At 30.8% G+C, this 19,557-nt stretch overlaps 1 protein-coding gene across 3 annotated transcripts in view; it reads right to left on the bottom strand.

The window, feature by feature from the left end:
- Positions 1-19,557, bottom strand: part of LOC149773293 (nephrin-like) — a 98,323-nt gene that overhangs the window by 3,672 nt on the left and 75,094 nt on the right. For all 3 annotated transcript variants that reach the window (XM_089946505.1, XM_089946506.1, XM_089946507.1), the window contains 3 exons: positions 18,477-18,597; positions 16,296-16,332; positions 11,624-11,739 (listed from right to left, as the gene is read on the bottom strand). In XM_089946505.1, the coding sequence (XP_089802631.1) occupies positions 11,624-11,739; positions 16,296-16,332; positions 18,477-18,597 (274 nt within the window). The remainder of the gene's footprint in view (positions 1-11,623; positions 11,740-16,295; positions 16,333-18,476; positions 18,598-19,557) is intronic.

The raw sequence follows: 19,557 nt of genomic DNA, 5'->3' as shown, positions 1-19,557 counted from the left end.
CCAGGCTCTATAACTATCATGGAATTAATCATACAAAAAGGATGGGGATATTTTGGTGTTTTCCAATTTTATTTTTAATGTATGTCAACTTTTGCAAATAATGCAAGTGTTGATAAACCTATTAAACCTATATATAGATATATATATATATATATATATATATATATATATATATATATATATATATATATATATAACAAAATGCAATTGCACAGTATTTATATGACCAAATATGATGTTGCCATATTTGTACTATGGTAAATCGACTCACTTAACATTTATTTATTTACTGAAAGCAATACCCTGTGTAAAAATCAATGCTCATGCTCCACACTGGATGTACCAGTGAAATTGTATGAAACAAGCAATATTTGAGTACTGTCCTTTGATTTAAACTAGTTTTGTCAGCTACTTTACTTCCTTGGTGCAGATTACAGTTCTATGTCCATGAAATGACCACTGTTGACCATGATGGTGAGAAACTCATTGCAGAGGGCCCTGAAGTGACCACTGTTGACCATTACTGTGAGAAACTCATTGCAGAAGGTCCTGAAGTGACCACTGTTGACCATGACTGTGAGAAACTCATTGCAGAGGGTCCTAAAATGGGATGTATCTACATCAACATGCTGCTTGATGGTAATGTACAGCAAATCACTGTCATCAAACACCAGCCTTGTCATCAAACACCAGCCTTGTCATCAAGCACCAGCCTTGTCACCAAACACCAGCCTTGTCATCAAGCACCAGCCTTGTCATTAAACACCAGCCTTGTCATCAAGCACCAGCCTTGTCATCAAAAACCAGCTCAGGGTTACAGCTGATGTCCTTAATATCCTTAGACTTTGACATGGTGAGTAATACTCTCTCAAGCTCCAAACCAGAACTGATACTTATCATTGTCTCAAAGTGTTTAAAAAATATTTTTTAAAAGAATAATAAACAAGCATCTTCTCTGAAAATCCAATCTTTGAAATATACCACACTACTGTTTACTCCAAGGAGTAAGTCACCTTTTCCCACTTGTTTTAACCAGCTGACTACCAGTACAGCCCTTAGGCAGTTAAGCTATAACAAGCTTAGTCAGTGATATCTCTATTGATCATCTAACTAGATGAGGATAAAAAATCAAAGACAATTTCATATAATGATACTTTTGAATATCCTAAGACCAAAGTCTGGTTTCTTATGACATATGCTAGTCAAAACCTTTCAACTCACAGACATGTTTGGCAAGTACAAGGATGTAAGCTTGATGTGTATGTATCTGTATAAATAGATCTTGGTCTGGCAAGTACAAGGATGTAAGCTTGATGTGTATATATCTGTATAAATGGATCTCGGTCTGGCAAGTACAAGGATGTAAGCTTGATGTGTATATATCTGTATGAATGGATCTTGGTCTGGCAAACACAAGGATGTAAGAAAGCTTGATGGGTATGTATCTGTATGAATGGATCTTGGTCTGGCAAGTACAAGGATGTAAGAAAGATTGATGGGTATGTATCTGTATGAATGGATCTTGGTCTGGCAAGTACAAGGATGTAAGAAAGCTTGATGGGTATGTATCTGTAGGAATGGATTTTGGTTTGGCAAGTACAAGGATGTAAGCTTGATAGGTATGTATCTGTATGAATAGATCTTGTTATCCAGCTGATTGTTCTTGTCTCATGTAGTCCATTAATCTATTATGATGTATAACTTATTAATCATCATGCTTGCAGTATGTTAATCTATTATGATGTTTAACTTATTAATCATGATGCTTGCAGTACATAATCTATTATGATGTATAACTTATTAATCAACATGCTTGCAGTCCGTAATCTATTATGATGTATAACTTATTAATCAACACGCTTGCAGTCCGTAATCTATTATGATGTATAACTTATTAATCATCATGCATGCAGTCTGTTAATCTATTATGATGTTTAACTTATTAATCATGATGCTTGCAGTCTGTTAATCTATTATGATGTTTAACTTATTAATCATGATGCTTGCAGTACATAATCTATTATGATGTATAACTTATTAATCAACACGCTTGCAGTCCGTAATCTATTATGATGTATAACTTATTAATCATCATGCTTGCAGTCCATAATCTATTATGATGTATAACTTATTAATCAACACGCTTGCAGTCCGTAATCTATTATGATGTATAACTTATTAATCATCACGCTTGCAGTCCGTAATCTATTATGATGTATAACTTATTAATCATCATGCCTGCAGTCTGTTAATCTATTATGATGTATAACTTATTAATCAACACGCTTGCAGTCCGTAATCTATTATGATGTATAACTTATTAATCATCACGCTTGCAGTCCATAATCTATTATGATGTATAACTTATTAATCAACACGCTTGCAGTCCGTAATCTATTATGATGTATAACTTATTAATCATCACGCTTGCAGTCCGTAATCTATTATGATGTATAACTTATTAATCATCATGCATGCAGTCTGTTAATCTATTATGATGTTTAACTTATTAATCATGATGCTTGCAGTCTGTTAATCTATTATGATGTTTAACTTATTAATCATGATGCTTGCAGTCCATAATCTATTATGATGTATAACTTATTAATCAACACGCTTGCAGTCCGTAATTTATTATGATGTATAACTTATTAATCAACATGCTTGCAGTCCATAATCTATCATGATGTATAACGTATTAATCATCACGCTTGCAGTCTGTTAATCTATTATGATGTATAACTTATTAATCATCACGCTTGCAGTCCATAATCTATTATGATGTATAACTTATTAATCATCACGCTTGCAGTCCATAATCTATTATGATGTATAACGTATTAATCATCACGCTTGCAGTCCATAATCTATTATGATGTGTAACGTATTAATCATCACACTTGCAGTCCATAATCTATTATGATGTGTAACGTATTAATCAACACGCTTGCAGTCCATAATCTATTATGATGTATAACGTATTAATCAACACGCTTGCAGTCCATAATCTATTATGATGTATAACGTATTAATCATCATGCTTGCAGTCCGTAATCTATTATGATGTATAACGTATTAATCATCACGCTTGCAGTCCGTAATCTATTATGATGTTTAACTTATTAATCATCACGCTTGCAGTCCGTAATCTATTATGATGTATAACTTACTAATCATCATGCATGCAGTCTGTTAATCTATCATGATGTATAACGTATTAATCATCACGCTTGCAGTCCATAATCTATTATGATGTATAACGTATTAATCATCATGCTTGCAGTCCATAATCTATTATGATGTATAACGTATTAATCATCATGCTTGCAGTCCATAATCTATTATGATGTATAACGTATTAATCATCACGCTTGCAGTCCATAATCTATTATGATGTATAACGTATTAATCAACACGCTTGCAGTCCGTAATCTATTATGATGTATAACGTATTAATCATCACGCTTGCAGTCCGTAATCTATTATGATGTATAACTTATTAATCATCATGCATGCAGTCTGTTAATCTATCATGATGTATAACGTATTAATCATCACGCTTGCAGTCCATAATCTATTATGATGTATAACGTATTAATCATCATGCTTGCAGTCCATAATCTATTATGATGTATAACGTATCAATCATCATGCTTGCAGTCCATAATCTATTATGATGTATAACGTATTAATCATCACGCTTGCAGTCCATAATCTATTATGATGTATAACGTATTAATCATCACGCTTGCAGTCCGTAATCTATTATGATGTATAACTTATTAATCATCATGCATGCAGTCTGTTAATCTATCATGATGTATAACGTATTAATCATCACGCTTGCAGTCCATAATCTATTATGATGTATAACGTATTAATCATCATGCTTGCAGTCCATAATCTATTATGATGTATAACGTATTAATCATCATGCTTGCAGTCCATAATCTATTATGATGTATAACGTATTAATCATCATGCTTGCAGTCCATAATCTATTATGATGTATAACGTATTAATCATCACGCTTGCAGTCCATAATCTATTATGATGTTTAACTTATTAATCATCACGCTTGCAGTCCATAATCTATTATGATGTTTAACTTATTAATCATCATGCTTGCAGTCCATAATCTATTATGATGTATCACGTATTAATCATCACGCTTGCAGTCCGTAATCTATTATGATGTATAACTTATTAATCATCATGCATACAGTCTGTTAATCTATTATGATGCTTAACTTATTAATCATCACGCTTGCAGTCCATAATCTATTATGATGTATAACGTATTAATCATCACGCTTGCAGTCCGTAATCTATTATGATGTATAACGTATTAATCATCATGCTTGCAGTCCGTAATCTATTATGATGTATAACTTATTAATCATCATGCATGCAGTCTGTTAATCTATCATGATGTATAACGTATTAATCATCACGCTTGCAGTCCATAATCTATTATGATGTATAACGTATTAATCATCATGCTTGCAGTCCATAATCTATTATGATGTATAACGTATTAATCATCATGCTTGCAGTCCATAATCTATTATGATGTATAACGTATTAATCATCATGCTTGCAGTCCATAATCTATTATGATGTATAACATATTAATCATCATGCTTGCAGTCCATAATCTATTATGATGTATAACGTATTAATCATCATGCATGCAGTCCATAATCTATTATGATGTATAACTTATTAATCATCATGCTTGCAGTCCATAATCTATTATGATGTATAACGTATTAATCATCATGCTTGCAGTCCATAATCTATTATGATGTATAACTTATTAATCATCATGCTTGCAGTCCATAATCTATTATGATGTATAACGTATTAATCATCATGCATGCAGTCTGTTAATCTATTATGATGTTTAACTTATTAATCATGATGCTTGCAGTCTGTTAATCTATTATGATGTTTAACTTATTAATCATGATGCTTGCAGTCTGTTAATCTATTATGATGTTTAACTTATTAATCATGATGCTTGCAGTCCATAATCTATTATGATGTATAACTTATTAATCATCATGCTTGCAGTCCATAATCTATTATGATGTTTAACTTATTAATCATCATGCATGCAGTCTGTTAATCTATTATGATGTTTAACTTATTAATCATCATGCATGCAGTCTGTTAATCTATTATGATGTATAACGTATTAATCATGATGCTTGCAGTCCATAATCTATTATGATGTATAACTTATTAATCATCATGCATGCAGTCCATAATCTATTATGATGTATAACGTATTAATCAACATGCTTGCAGTCCATAATCTATTATGATGTATAACTTATTAAACATCATGCTTGCAGTCCATAATCTATTATGATGTATAACTTATTAATCATCATGCATGCAGTCCGTAATCTATTATGATGTATAACGTATTAATCAACATGCTTGCAGTCCATAATCTATTATGATGTATAACGTATTAATCATCATGCATGCAGTCTGTTAATCTATTATGATGTATAACGTATTAATCATGATGCTTGCAGTCCATAATCTATTATGATGTATTACTTATTAATCATCATGCATGCAGTCTGTTAATCTATTATGATGTATAACTTATTAATCATCATGCTTGCAGTCCATAATCTATTATGATGTATAACTTATTAATCATTACGCTTGCAGTCTGTTAATCTATTATGAAGTATAACTTATTAATCATCATGCTTGCAGTCTGGTAATCTATTATGATGTATAACTTATTAATCAACACGATTGCAGTCCGTAATTTATTATGATTTATAACGTATTAATCAACATGCTTGCAGTCTGTTAATCTATTATGATGTTTAACTTATTAATCAACACGCTTGCAGTCCGTAATTTATTATGATGTATAACGTATTAATCAACATGCTTGCAGTCTGTTAATCTATTATGATGTATAACTTATTAATCAACACGCTTGCAGTCCGTAATTTATTATGATGTATAACTTATTAATCAACACGATTGCAGTCCGTAATCTATTATGATGTATAACTTATTAATCATCATGCTTGCAGTCCATAATCTATTATGATGTATAACTTATTAATCATCATGCTTGCAGTCCATAATCTATTATGATGTATAACGTATTAATCATCATGCATGCAGTCCATAATCTATTATGATGTATAACTTATTAATCATAACGCTTGCAGTCCATAATCTATTATGATGTATAACTTATCAATCATCATGCATACAGTCTGTTAATCTATTATGATGTATAACTTATTAATCAACACGCTTGCAGTCCGTAATTTATTATGATGTATAACTTATTAATCAACACGATTGCAGTCCGTAATCTATTATGATGTATAACTTATTAATCAACATGCTTGCAGTCCATAATCTATTATGATGTATAACTTATTAATCATCACGCATGCAGTCTGTTAATCTATTATGATGTTTAACTTATTAATCATAACGCTTGCAGTCCATAATCTATTATGATGTATAACTTATTAATCATCATGCTTGCAGTCCATAATCTATTATGATGTATAACTTATTAATCATAACGCTTGCAGTCCATAATCTATTATGATGTTTAACTTATTAATCATGATGCTTGCAGTCCATAATCTATTATGATGTTTAACTTATTAATCATCACACTTGCAGTCCATAATCTATTATGATGTATAACGTATTAATCATCATGCTTGCAGTCCATAATCTATTATGATGTATAACGTATTAATCATCATGCTTGCAGTCCATAATCTATTATGATGTATAACGTATTAATCATCATGCATGCAGTCCATAATCTATTATGATGTATAACTTATTAATCATCATGCTTGCAGTCCATAATCTATTATGATGTATAACGTATTAATCATCATGCTTGCAGTCCATAATCTATTATGATGTATAACTTATTAATCATCATGCTTGCAGTCCATAATCTATTATGATGTATAACGTATTAATCATCATGCTTGCAGTCCATAATCTATTATGATGTATAACGTATTAATCATCATGCATGCAGTCTGTTAATCTATTATGATGTTTAACTTATTAATCATGATGCTTGCAGTCTGTTAATCTATTATGATGTTTAACTTATTAATCATGATGCTTGCAGTCTGTTAATCTATTATGATGTTTAACTTATTAATCATGATGCTTGCAGTCCATAATCTATTATGATGTATAACTTATTAATCATCATGCCTGCAGTCCATAATCTATTATGATATATAACTTATTAATCATCATGCTTGCAGTCCATAATCTATTATGATGTTTAACTTATTAATCATCATGCATGCAGTCTGTTAATCTATTATGATGTTTAACTTATTAATCATCATGCATGCAGTCTGTTAATCTATTATGATGTATAACTTATTAATCATCATGCATGCAGTCTGTTAATCTATTATGATGTATAACATATTAATCATGATGCTTGCAGTCCATAATCTCTTATGATGTATAACTTATTAATCATCATGCATGCAGTCTGTTAATCTATTATGATGTATAACTTATTAATCATCATGCTTGCAGTCCATAATCTATTATGATGTATAACTTATTAATCATCATGCTTGCAGTCCATAATCTATTAAGATGTAAAACTTATTAAACATCATGCTTGCAGTCCATAATCTATTATGATGTATAACTTATTAATCATCATGCTTGCAGTCCATAATCTATTATGATGTATAACTTATTAATCATCACGCTTGCAGTCCGTAATCTATTATGATGTATAACGTATTAATCAACATGCTTGCAGTCCATAATCTATTATGATGTATAACGTATTAATCATCATGCATGCAGTCTGTTAATCTATTATGATGTATAACGTATTAATCATGATGCTTGCAGTCCATAATCTATTATGATGTATAACTTATTAATCATCATGCTTGCAGTCTGGTAATCTATTCTGATGTATAACTTATTAATCAACACGCTTGCAGTCCGTAATTTATTATGATTTATAACGTATTAATCAACATGCTTGCAGTCTGTTAATCTATTATGATGTTTAACTTATTAATCAACACGCTTGCAGTCAGTAATTTATTATGATGTATAACGTATTAAACAACATGCTTGCAGTCTGTTAATCTATTATGATGTATAACTTATTAATCAACACGCTTGCAGTCCGTAATTTATTATGATGTATAACTTATTAATCAACACGATTGCAGTCCGTAATCTATTATGATGTATAACTTATTAATCATCATGCTTGCAGTCCATAATCTATTATGATGTATAACTTATTAATCATCATGCTTGCAGTCCATAATCTATTATGATGTATAACGTATTAATCATCATGCATGCAGTCCATAATCTATTATGATGTATAACTTATTAATCATAACGCTTGCAGTCCATAATCTATTATGATGTATAACTTATTAATCATCATGCATACAGTCTGTTAATCTATTATGATGTATAACTTATTAATCAACACGCTTGCAGTCCGTAATTTATTATGATGTATAACTTATTAATCAACATGCTTGCAGTCCATAATCTATTATGATGTATAACTTATTAATCATCACGCATGCAGTCTGTTAATCTATTATGATGTTTAACTTATTAATCATAACGCTTGCAGTCCATAATCTATTATGATGTATAACTTATTAATCATCATGCTTGCAGTCCATAATCTATTATGATGTATAACTTATTAATCATAACGCTTGCAGTCCATAATCTATTATGATGTATAACTTATTAATCATAACGCTTGCAGTCCATAATCTATTATGATGTTTAACTTATTAATCATGATGCTTGCAGTCCATAATCTATTATGATGTTTAACTTATTAATCATCACGCTTGCAGTCCATAATCTATTATGATGTTTAACTTATTAATCATCATGCTTGCAGTCCATAATCTATTATGATGTATAACGTATTAATCATCATGCTTGCAGTCCATAATCTATTATGATGTATAACGTATTAATCATCATGCTTGCAGTCCATAATCTATTATGATGTGTAACGTATTAATCATCATGCATGCAGTCTGTTAATCTATTATGATGTTTAACTTATCAATCATGATGCTTGCAGTCTGTTAATCTATTATGATCTTTAACTTATTAATCATGATGCTTGCAGTCTGTTAATCTATTATGATGTTTAACTTATTAATCATGATGCTTGCAGTCTGTTAATCTATTATGATGTTTAACTTATTAATCATGATGCTTGCAGTCCATAATCTATTATGATGTATAACTTATTAATCATCATGCTTGCAGTCCATAATCTATTATGATGTATAACTTATTAATCATCATGCTTGCAGTCCATAATCTATTATGATGTATAACTTATTAATCATCATGCTTGCAGTCTGTTAATCTATTATGATGTTTAACTTATTAATCATCATGCTTGCAGTCCATAATCTATTATGATGTATAACTTATTAATCATCACGCTTGCAGTCTGTTAATCTATTATGATGTATAACTTATTAATCATCATGCTTGCAGTCTGTTAATCTATTATGATGTATAACTTATTAATCAACACTTCTTGCAGTCCGTAATTTATTATGATGTATAACGTATTAATCAACATGCTTGCAGTCCGTAATTTATTATGATGTATAACTTATTAATCAACACGATTGCAGTCCGTAATCTATTATGATGTATAACTTATTAATCAACATGCTTGCAGTCCATAATCTATTATGATGTATAACTTATTAATCATCATGCTTGCAGTCCATAATGTATTATGATGTATAACTTATTAATCATCATGCTTGCAGTCCATAATCTATTATGATGTATAACGTATTAATCATCATGCATGCAGTCTGTTAATCTATTATGATGTATAACGTATTAATCATCATGCATGCAGTCTGTTAATCTATTATGATGTATAACTTATTAATCATGATGCTTGCAGTCTGTTAATCTATTATGATGTTTAACTTATTAATCATGATGCTTGCAGTCCATAATCTATTATGATGTATAACTTATTAATCAACACGATTGCAGTCCATAATCTATTATGATGTATAACTTATTAATCATCATGCTTGCAGTCCATAATCTATTATGATGTATAACTTATTAATCATCATGCTTGCAGTCCATAATCTATTATGATGTATAACGTATTAATCATCATGCATGCAGTCCATAATCTATTATGATGTATAACTTATTAATCATAACGCTTGCAGTCCATAATATATTATGATGTATAACTTATTAATCATCATGCTTGCAGTCCATAATCTATTATGATGTATAACTTATTAATCATCATGCTTGCAGTCCATAATCTATTATGATGTATAACGTATTAATCATCATGCATGCAGTCCATAATCTATTATGATGTATAACTTATTAATCATAACGCTTGCAGTCCATAATCTATTATGATGTATAACTTATTAATCATCATGCATACAGTCTGTTAATCTATTATGATGTATAACTTATTAATCAACACGCTTGCAGTCCGTAATTTATTATGATGTATAACTTATTAATCAACACGATTGCAGTCCGTAATCTATTATGATGTATAACTTATTAATCAACATGCTTGCAGTCCATAATCTATTATGATGTATAACTTATTAATCATCACGCATGCAGTCTGTTAATCTATTATGATGTTTAAGTTATTAATCATAACGCTTGCAGTCCATAATCTATTATGATGTATAACTTATTAATCATCATGCTTGCAGTCCATAATCTATTATGATGTATAACTTATTAATCATAATGCTTGCAGTCCATAATCTATTATGATGTATAACTTATTAATCATAACGCTTGCAGTCCATAATCGATTATGATGTTTAACTTATTAATCATGATGCTTGCAGTCCATAATCTATTATGATGTATAACTTATTAATCATCACGCTTGCAGTCCATAATCTATTATGATGTATAACTTATTAATCAACATGCTTGCAGTCCATAATCTATTATGATGTATAACTTATTAATCATCATGCATGCAGTCTGTTAATCTATTATGATGTTTAACTTATCAATCATAATGCTTGCAGTCCATAATGTATTATGATGTATAACTTATTAATCATCACGCTTGCAGTCCGTAATCTAATACGGTGTATAACTTATTAATCATCGTGCTTGCAGTCAATTAATCTATTATGGTGTTATACTTATCAATCTATGCTAGAGAACTAAATTTATTTATTAAAGCAATACAATAAAATGATAATTATTAAAATTAAATTTTCAATTTAACAGCTATAGTCCAGCCAGTCATAAAATGTGTTTAGTTAATTTAATCTTGTGAGGGAGGGTCTTCCCCAAAAAATCACCATAAATTAATTCCTTTGCTTAAATTTAAATTGTTACTACCAATCATATTCTGGTATTTTAATAAATATTAAAGTCGGTAAATAAAAGAGAGATACTGTAAGGTGTTCCCCATTGCTGGAAGAATGCCTAACATAGTTCAGTTTTACCTTCAAATCTCTGTATGTATGGCCTTGGTAAAACTGTCGTACATAATTAAGAAAATTAATTTTACCATCATCAAGTCTTGGTGAACTTAGAGAGCTGTACATATGGCCTTGATTAGTATCACATGGTTGAAGTTTATCATAGAACATTTCACCAGTTAGTAGTCTTGGATCTGAAGAAATACTGAAAGCAACAATAATCCAATTAAGCATTTCTGAATTTGCATTTGTTCTGTACAAACTAACATAAGGTTATGTGTGTGTGTGTGTGTGTGTGTGTGTGTTTTTATGAATCTAGTCCTCTTCAAATGTGATTACATTCAGTTAATTCGTTATTAAATAATCATAATAGGAATATTAAAGTGACATTAATGAATTAACAACATTCTAAACATATAAATACGTCTCAGTTTCATTACAATTGTTATTAATCTATTGTCTTAAACTATATAACAGATAGAAACCAAGTTTTTTAAAATCAACAGCAATATAAGTTACAAAAGTGATATTTTATGAGGATCTTACAGTATTGTGAATTCAATCCCCCAAAATATTACATGTTTTATCATAAATCCAAAAGTTTAGAATATTCCAAGTGAATTCAACAATCTTGAACGTGTTGATGTTCCAACAGTATTCAATGAGATGATTAACCATTAATCTTGATGTATAGCAAGGATATAATCCAGAATCTCTTTGAATGAATTACCAAAATAATCCCAAAGGAGTGTGTTAGTTTAAAAAGTCAATGAGCGCTTTGTAATTCCAATGAACAAATTAAATAAATGATTTCTCTCAAATTATATCTGAACACAACAGTAAATAATTGAAATTACAAAGTGCTACTTGACATTTGGATTACTGAGAACTCATTCAGATACATATTGGATTGTATCACAGGAGTACATCAGGACAGTAAAGACTATTTTAATTAGTTCAGAAAATGCATTGTCATTTGTGACTTTTGGAACTGTGATAGGACATTCAGGATTATTTGAAATTTATTTCACAATACTGTGTCCTTTTAATTTTCTTTTGTATTCAGAGGAAATAAATTGTTTGTTGAGTTTACTAAAATCTTTGAATTTGCTTCATTCTTTTACATAGTACAAGACCTAGATTCATAACAATGTACAAGTAAAAAAAGTCTCCAAGTGGGAATGTCACAAGAACACAGTATACATTTTTAACAAAACCAATGTTCTCACACCTCTTTATCTGCAAAAATCAAGGGTTTTTCTGTTGAACACAATTTTCCATGATAATGAATTGTAAAAAAAACCCTAAACCTAATTTAATTTAACAATATATCCCTCAACTTACAACAATCCAAGACTGCTTACTGTTTAATCCTTAGATGAATAATGATTGAGACCTTGAATTTGTCTTTGACAAACGTCTAGGTCATATATCGGTGAATGAGTCAAGTTTAACCACAATTCACTTTTATACATCATAGCAAGCAAAACTATTTCTGTCCAGATTTTAGCACATTTAACTGTGATTTATAACATTCTTTCCTAAGACAATCACTACAAGGGAGTAAAATGCTGACATTTCCTTTTCAGCAGCAATTTTCACTGCAACAGTATTAGAAAGGTCTGAAGAAAGAGTAACCCCAGCATATGTTCTTGACAAAATTACAGGAATCTGCTTGTCTCTGAGCATCAACAAGGATTCTGGCAGTAGCTTTTCTCTTTGAAAATATGATATTAATGCAGTGTTCAGTTGCAAAGTTGTAAAGGTTTCAAAGCAGAATATCCATGGCATTAAATAATGGGGATAGCAGACTACCCATGTCATTAAATAATGAGGACAGCAGAATACCCATGTCATTAAATAATGAGGATAGCATAATACCCATGTCATTAAATAATGGGGGCAGCAGAATACCCATGTCATGAAATAATGGGGGCAGCATAATACCCATGCCATTAAATAATGAGGGCAGTATAATACCCATGTCATGAAATAATGGGGACAGCAGAATACCCATGTCATTAAATAATGAGGACAGCAGAATACCCATGCCATTACATAATGGGGACAGCAGAATACCCATGCCATTAAATAATAAGGACAGCAGAATACCCATGCCATTAAATAATGGGGACAGCAGAATACCCATGCCATTAAATAATGAGGACAGCAGAATACCCATGTCATTAAATAATGAGGGCAGCATAATACCCATGCCATTAAATAATGAGGACAGCAGAATACCCATGCCATTAAATAATGAGGACAGCAAAATATCCATGTCATGAAATAAAAAGGACAGCAGAATACCCGTCATTAAATAATAAGGACAGCATAATAACCATGTCGTGAAATAATGAGAACAGCATAATACCCATGTCATGAAATAATGAGAACAGCAGAATACCCATGTCATGAAATAATGAGGACAGCAGAATATCCATGCCATTAAATAATGAGGACAGCAGAATACTCATGTCATTAAATAATGAAAACAGCATGATACCCATGCCATTAAATAATGAGGACAGCAGAATACCCATGCCATTAAATAATGAGGACAGCAGAATATCCATGTCATTAAATAATGGAGACAGCAGAATACCCATGTCATTAAATAAATAAGGATAAATAAATAAGGACAGCAGAATACCCATGTTATCAAATAATAAGGACAGAAGAATACCCATGTCATTAAATAATAAGGACAGAAGAATACCCATGTCATTAAATAATAAGGACAGAAGAATACCCATGTCATTAAATAATGAGGACAGCAGAATACACATGTCATGAAATAATGAAGACAGCATAATACTCGCGTCATTAAATAATGAAGACAGCAGAATATCCATGTCATTAAATAATAAGGACAGCAGAATATCCATGTCATTAAATAATGGAGACAGCAGAATACCCATGTCATTAAATAAATAAGAATAAATAAATAAGGACAGCAGAATACCCATGCCATTAAATAATAAGGACAGAAGAATACCAATGTCATTAAATAATAAGGACAGCAGAATACCCATGTCATGAAATAATGAAGACAGCATAATACCCATGTAATTAAATAATAAGGACAGCATAATACCCATGTCATTAAACAATAAGGACAGCAGAATACCCATGTCATTAAATAATGAGGACAACATAATACCCATGCCATTAAATAATGAGGACAACAGAATACCCAGGTCATTAAATAATGAGGACAACATAATACCCATGCCATGAAATAATGAGAACAACATAATACCCATGCCATTAAATAATGAGGACAACAGAATACCCATGCCATTAAAGAATGAGGTCAACAGAATACTCATGCCAGTAAATAATGAGGGCAGCATAATACCCATGTCATTAAATAATGAGGACAGCATAATACCCATGCCATTAAATAATGAAGACAGCATAATACCCATGTCATTAAATAATGAGGACAGCATAATACCCATGTCATGAAATAATGACAAAATAATACTCATGCCATTAAATAATGAGGACAGCATAATACCCATGTCATTAAATAATGAGGACAGCATAATACCCATGTCATTAAATAATGAAGACAGCATAATACCCATGTCATTAAATAATGAGGACAGCATAATACCCATGTCATTAAATAATGCCAAAATAATACTCATGCCATTAAATAATGAGGACAGTATAATATCCATGCCATTAAATAATGACGACAGCATAAAATAATGAGAACAGCAGAATAACCATGTTATGAAATAATGAGGACAGCAGAATACCCATGATATGAAATAATGAGGACAGGACAGCAGAATATCCATGTTATGAAATAATGAGGACAGCAGAATACCCATGTCATTAATTGGGACAGCAGAAAACCCATGCCATTAATGAAGACAGCAGAAAACCCATGCCATTAATAAGGACAGCAGAAAACCCATGCCTTTAAATAATAGGGACAGCAGAATATCCATGCCATTAAATAATGAGAACAGCAGAATATCCATGCCATTAAATAATGAGAACAGCAGAATACCCATGCCATTAAATAATAAGGACAGCAGAATACTCATGTCATTAAATAATAAGGACAGCAGAATACCCATGTCATGAAAAAATGAGGAAATCAGGGTCATATCATCAGCTTTCAGAGCACATGGGATGCTTAAAGTACCAATTTGCAGTCCAGCCTTTACTGTCTCCAATCACTGGCTCCAATAAAGATATGAAGTCATTTTTCATGATTAAGGATAGCCACACTGAAAGCATACTTCCTTGACCTTCCCTATTGGTTTACTGAGTATGATTTTGATCACTGGCCCTAAGCAAAACTAGTATGTAACAACTAAAAAATAACTATCAATTAATCTCTGCACTTTTCCTAGTACTACAAGAGAGTAAAGCTTATACAAATCGCCATCAAGCCTTACTGTAATAAAAGCCTTTGCATTGTACAGAAATGCAGCATATAGTTTTTAGTGACCTTCAAAATAGTGTGCTACTCCATCTTTAAAACAATGGCTGCATTAATGACATTGCATTGGCCTTGATATCCATATTGTAAAACCTGAGGAAATTGTTCATTTCACTAAATAAAATAAATCTCTTCAACAGCATTCTTTTCAAATATGCATGTATGGATAGGGAAAATGGATGCATGGATTTTAATGTGCAATAAACCATGATAATGAGTGAGATAACAAAAGAGATTTGTGATAGATATATATAAAAATAGATAATAGGTAGGTAGGTAGATCCGTAACTAGTCACCTGATATCAGTGGATTGATTTAATTTTGATTCTGGATCTGAAAAAGAAATTAACATGTGCAAAAATATTGAATCTTTGATTTTATTTTAGTTTTAAGAGGGTTAGTTTTTGGCTAGGAATAACATTACTCATACTGGAATAAACACATCAATGATACATGCTCTAGATTTCTTAATGAGACATAGTTATTTGTAATATGCCAACGTTTGTTATGGATATGTTATATATACTATATGTAACATTATTTCATTTATATAATGTTTCAATAATTTGACCTAATATTGCATGTTTTTTTAAATAAAAAGTAAAATATACTTCAGTAACAAAAATAAGAGGTAATCATTATTTATAAACATTAACTTTGTTTTCTTGAAGAGGTACTATACAGTCATTAATGTAATAAATACTACTACACAGTCATTAATGTAATAAATATGACTACACAGTCATTAATGTAATAAATATGACTACACAGTCATGGATGTAATAAATATGACTACACATTCATGAATGTAATAAATATGAATACAGTCATGAATGTAATAAATATTACTACACAGTCATGAATGTAATAAATATGACTACAGTCATGAATGTAATAAATATGACTACACAGTCATGAATGTAATAAGTATGACTACACAGTCATGAATGTAATAAATATGACTACACATTCATGAATGTAATAAATATGAATACAGTCATGAATGTAATAAATATTACTACACAGTCATGAATGTAATAAATATGACTACAGTCATGAATGTAATAAATATGACCACAGTCATTAATGTAATAAATACAACTACACAGTCATGACCACAATAAATATGACTACACAGTCATGAATGTAATAAACATGACTATACATTCATGAATGTAATAAATATGACTACAGTCATGAATATAATAAATATGACTACACAGTCATGAATGTAATAAATATGACTACACAGTCATGAATGTAATAAATACAACTACACAGTCATGAATGTAATAAATATAACTACACAGTCATGAATTTAATAAATATGACTATACAGTCATAAATGTAATAAATACAACTTTACAGTCATGAATGTAATAAATATGACTACAGTCATTAGTGTAATAAAATACACCTAGACAAATAGGACACTCTACGATGATGTTAATTGTTATGGGGTAAAAAAAAATGCAAACAATAACATCCAACACAAAGTATATTCCCAGCCAATATTTAATCTTCACACAAGCTAGGGCTCAAGATGTCTGCCCTTTACAGAGAACAAATTGGTAGTTCTCCACCAGGGCAATAGTTTATCAAAAGAACAGTAATGACAAAATACAGACTCCAATTCTTATGGGTCAGAATTTTTATCAGTATCAGATGTGAATTAGGTAGTATTTGTTTCTAACATTAGTGTATCTGACCACATAAAATCCTTTAAACTAAACCTGCCATATACCCCCATATCTCTTGTCTTAATGATAATCAATATTTATACAATAAATTGGAGGGAAATGTTAAGCATTAATATGATGGCAACATTAATGTAATAATGAAAGACAATGATGACACTCTATGGTCATTGTGTGTGTGTGTGTGTGTGATTTGGATTTTTAATGTAGCTTTAACAATTTTTCAGTCACATCGCTAAAATGTCTACAGTGTGACAGTTTACAGTGATGTGTACCACTGGGGCATCATGCCACAGACATGTAGCATGATGTCCTAACCAGTCACATTATCCTGACACCAGGCCAACCAGTCCTAACACTAACCTCTTAATGCTGAGCACCAAGCGAGGCAGCTGTTAGTACCATTTTTATAAGTCTTTGGTATGACTCAGCCGGGGATCGAACCCACAACCTCCCACATCTGAAGTGGATGCTCTAACAACTAGGCTACCATAGCGGTCTATGGTCTTAGTAATGGACTAATCAAAGAAATAAACAATACCATTATGTGCTTCATATTAATGTAATAATAACAAAAAATAGACATTACCATTAAGTGCTTCATAGCAATGCAATAATTACAAAAAACAGGCATTACCAATGAGTGCTTCATATCAATGTAATAATAGCAAAAAATAGGCATTACCATTAAGTGCTTCATATCAATGTAATAATTACAAAAAATTAACATTACCATTATGTGCTTCATATTAATATAATAATCAGATAAATAAACATTACCATTAAGTGCTTCATACTGCCTTGACCCTATTTGATCTGATTGCAAAGCTTCATAATCTGTGGTGTTGATATCACTCCTGAAGGCAGTATTGGTGTACTCAGGACCTTTGCTGCCATGAGCCTAAATACATAAAAGATGAGAATTTGAAAAGAATCAGAGAAATTTCTGTTAATAATAATACAAATTATAATGCTGGGGAATATCAGCATATCTTCTCTAGACAAGTTAAGCCATAGCTGGCTCACTTCCTGCTACACAGCTGCAAATTGTTGAAAATAAAAGTTCAGTTTTCAATGAAATTCCATATGGCTCAATTATAACACCTAAAGGTAATTTTTCAAAACAACTTCTTTGGATATTTTTATATCATTCTGGCTGAAAATGATCAGAAATTACAACACTTCTGAAACACTTTTCAAAATACAATTGCTTAGAAAAATATAAATCAGTTTTGGAAACAAATTATATTGATGAAAATTAAAATAAAATAGGCAAAGTTGAAAGACTGATTCAAAGAACAATCTGCTAACACATTACACAAGCAAGCGAGAAACAGATTGTTTTATACAGAAAGGTCTCTGTAAGTCAAATGAATGACCAAAAAGCATACTGATACTGTTGACATGCAAGTACATGTATATGAAAATAAAGTGATGGATAAAATACACTCTAACATTGATAGATGTCTTCTCAAAGTTGCTTGGGATAAAAACAACACAACATAACTGATATCTCAGCAAACCTTTCAAAGACAGAAGGCTGCCAGGCTAAACTTTTATGAGATTTCAACAAAAGAAAAGTTATGTTTTTTATTTGAAAGAGTAAAACACTGCACTTTTAATCTTAATTCAACAAAACATAGGGAAATGTTTATTGATCCCTAAATGCTATATTGTGGGAGTATTTCACTCCAAATGGAGCCAAACAAATGAATGGGCATTTTACCAATACTAAGGGATACAATAAGATTCACCTCCTATCAAGTGACGTGATTACAGTTAAAGCGACCAAGGAAAATGACAAATCAAATGTATGGATCAATCTATTCAGTTACATGAAAACTGAGCCTTTCAAACTCAT

This window comes from Sinohyriopsis cumingii, unplaced genomic scaffold (assembly GCF_028554795.1).
Source record: "Sinohyriopsis cumingii isolate HCF-2022 unplaced genomic scaffold, ASM2855479v2 utg000695l, whole genome shotgun sequence".
Taxonomy (NCBI): Eukaryota; Metazoa; Mollusca; class Bivalvia; order Unionida; family Unionidae; genus Sinohyriopsis; species Sinohyriopsis cumingii.
Note: the sequence above shows the minus strand (reverse complement) of the source record. Positions and strands in the feature narration are given on the sequence as shown.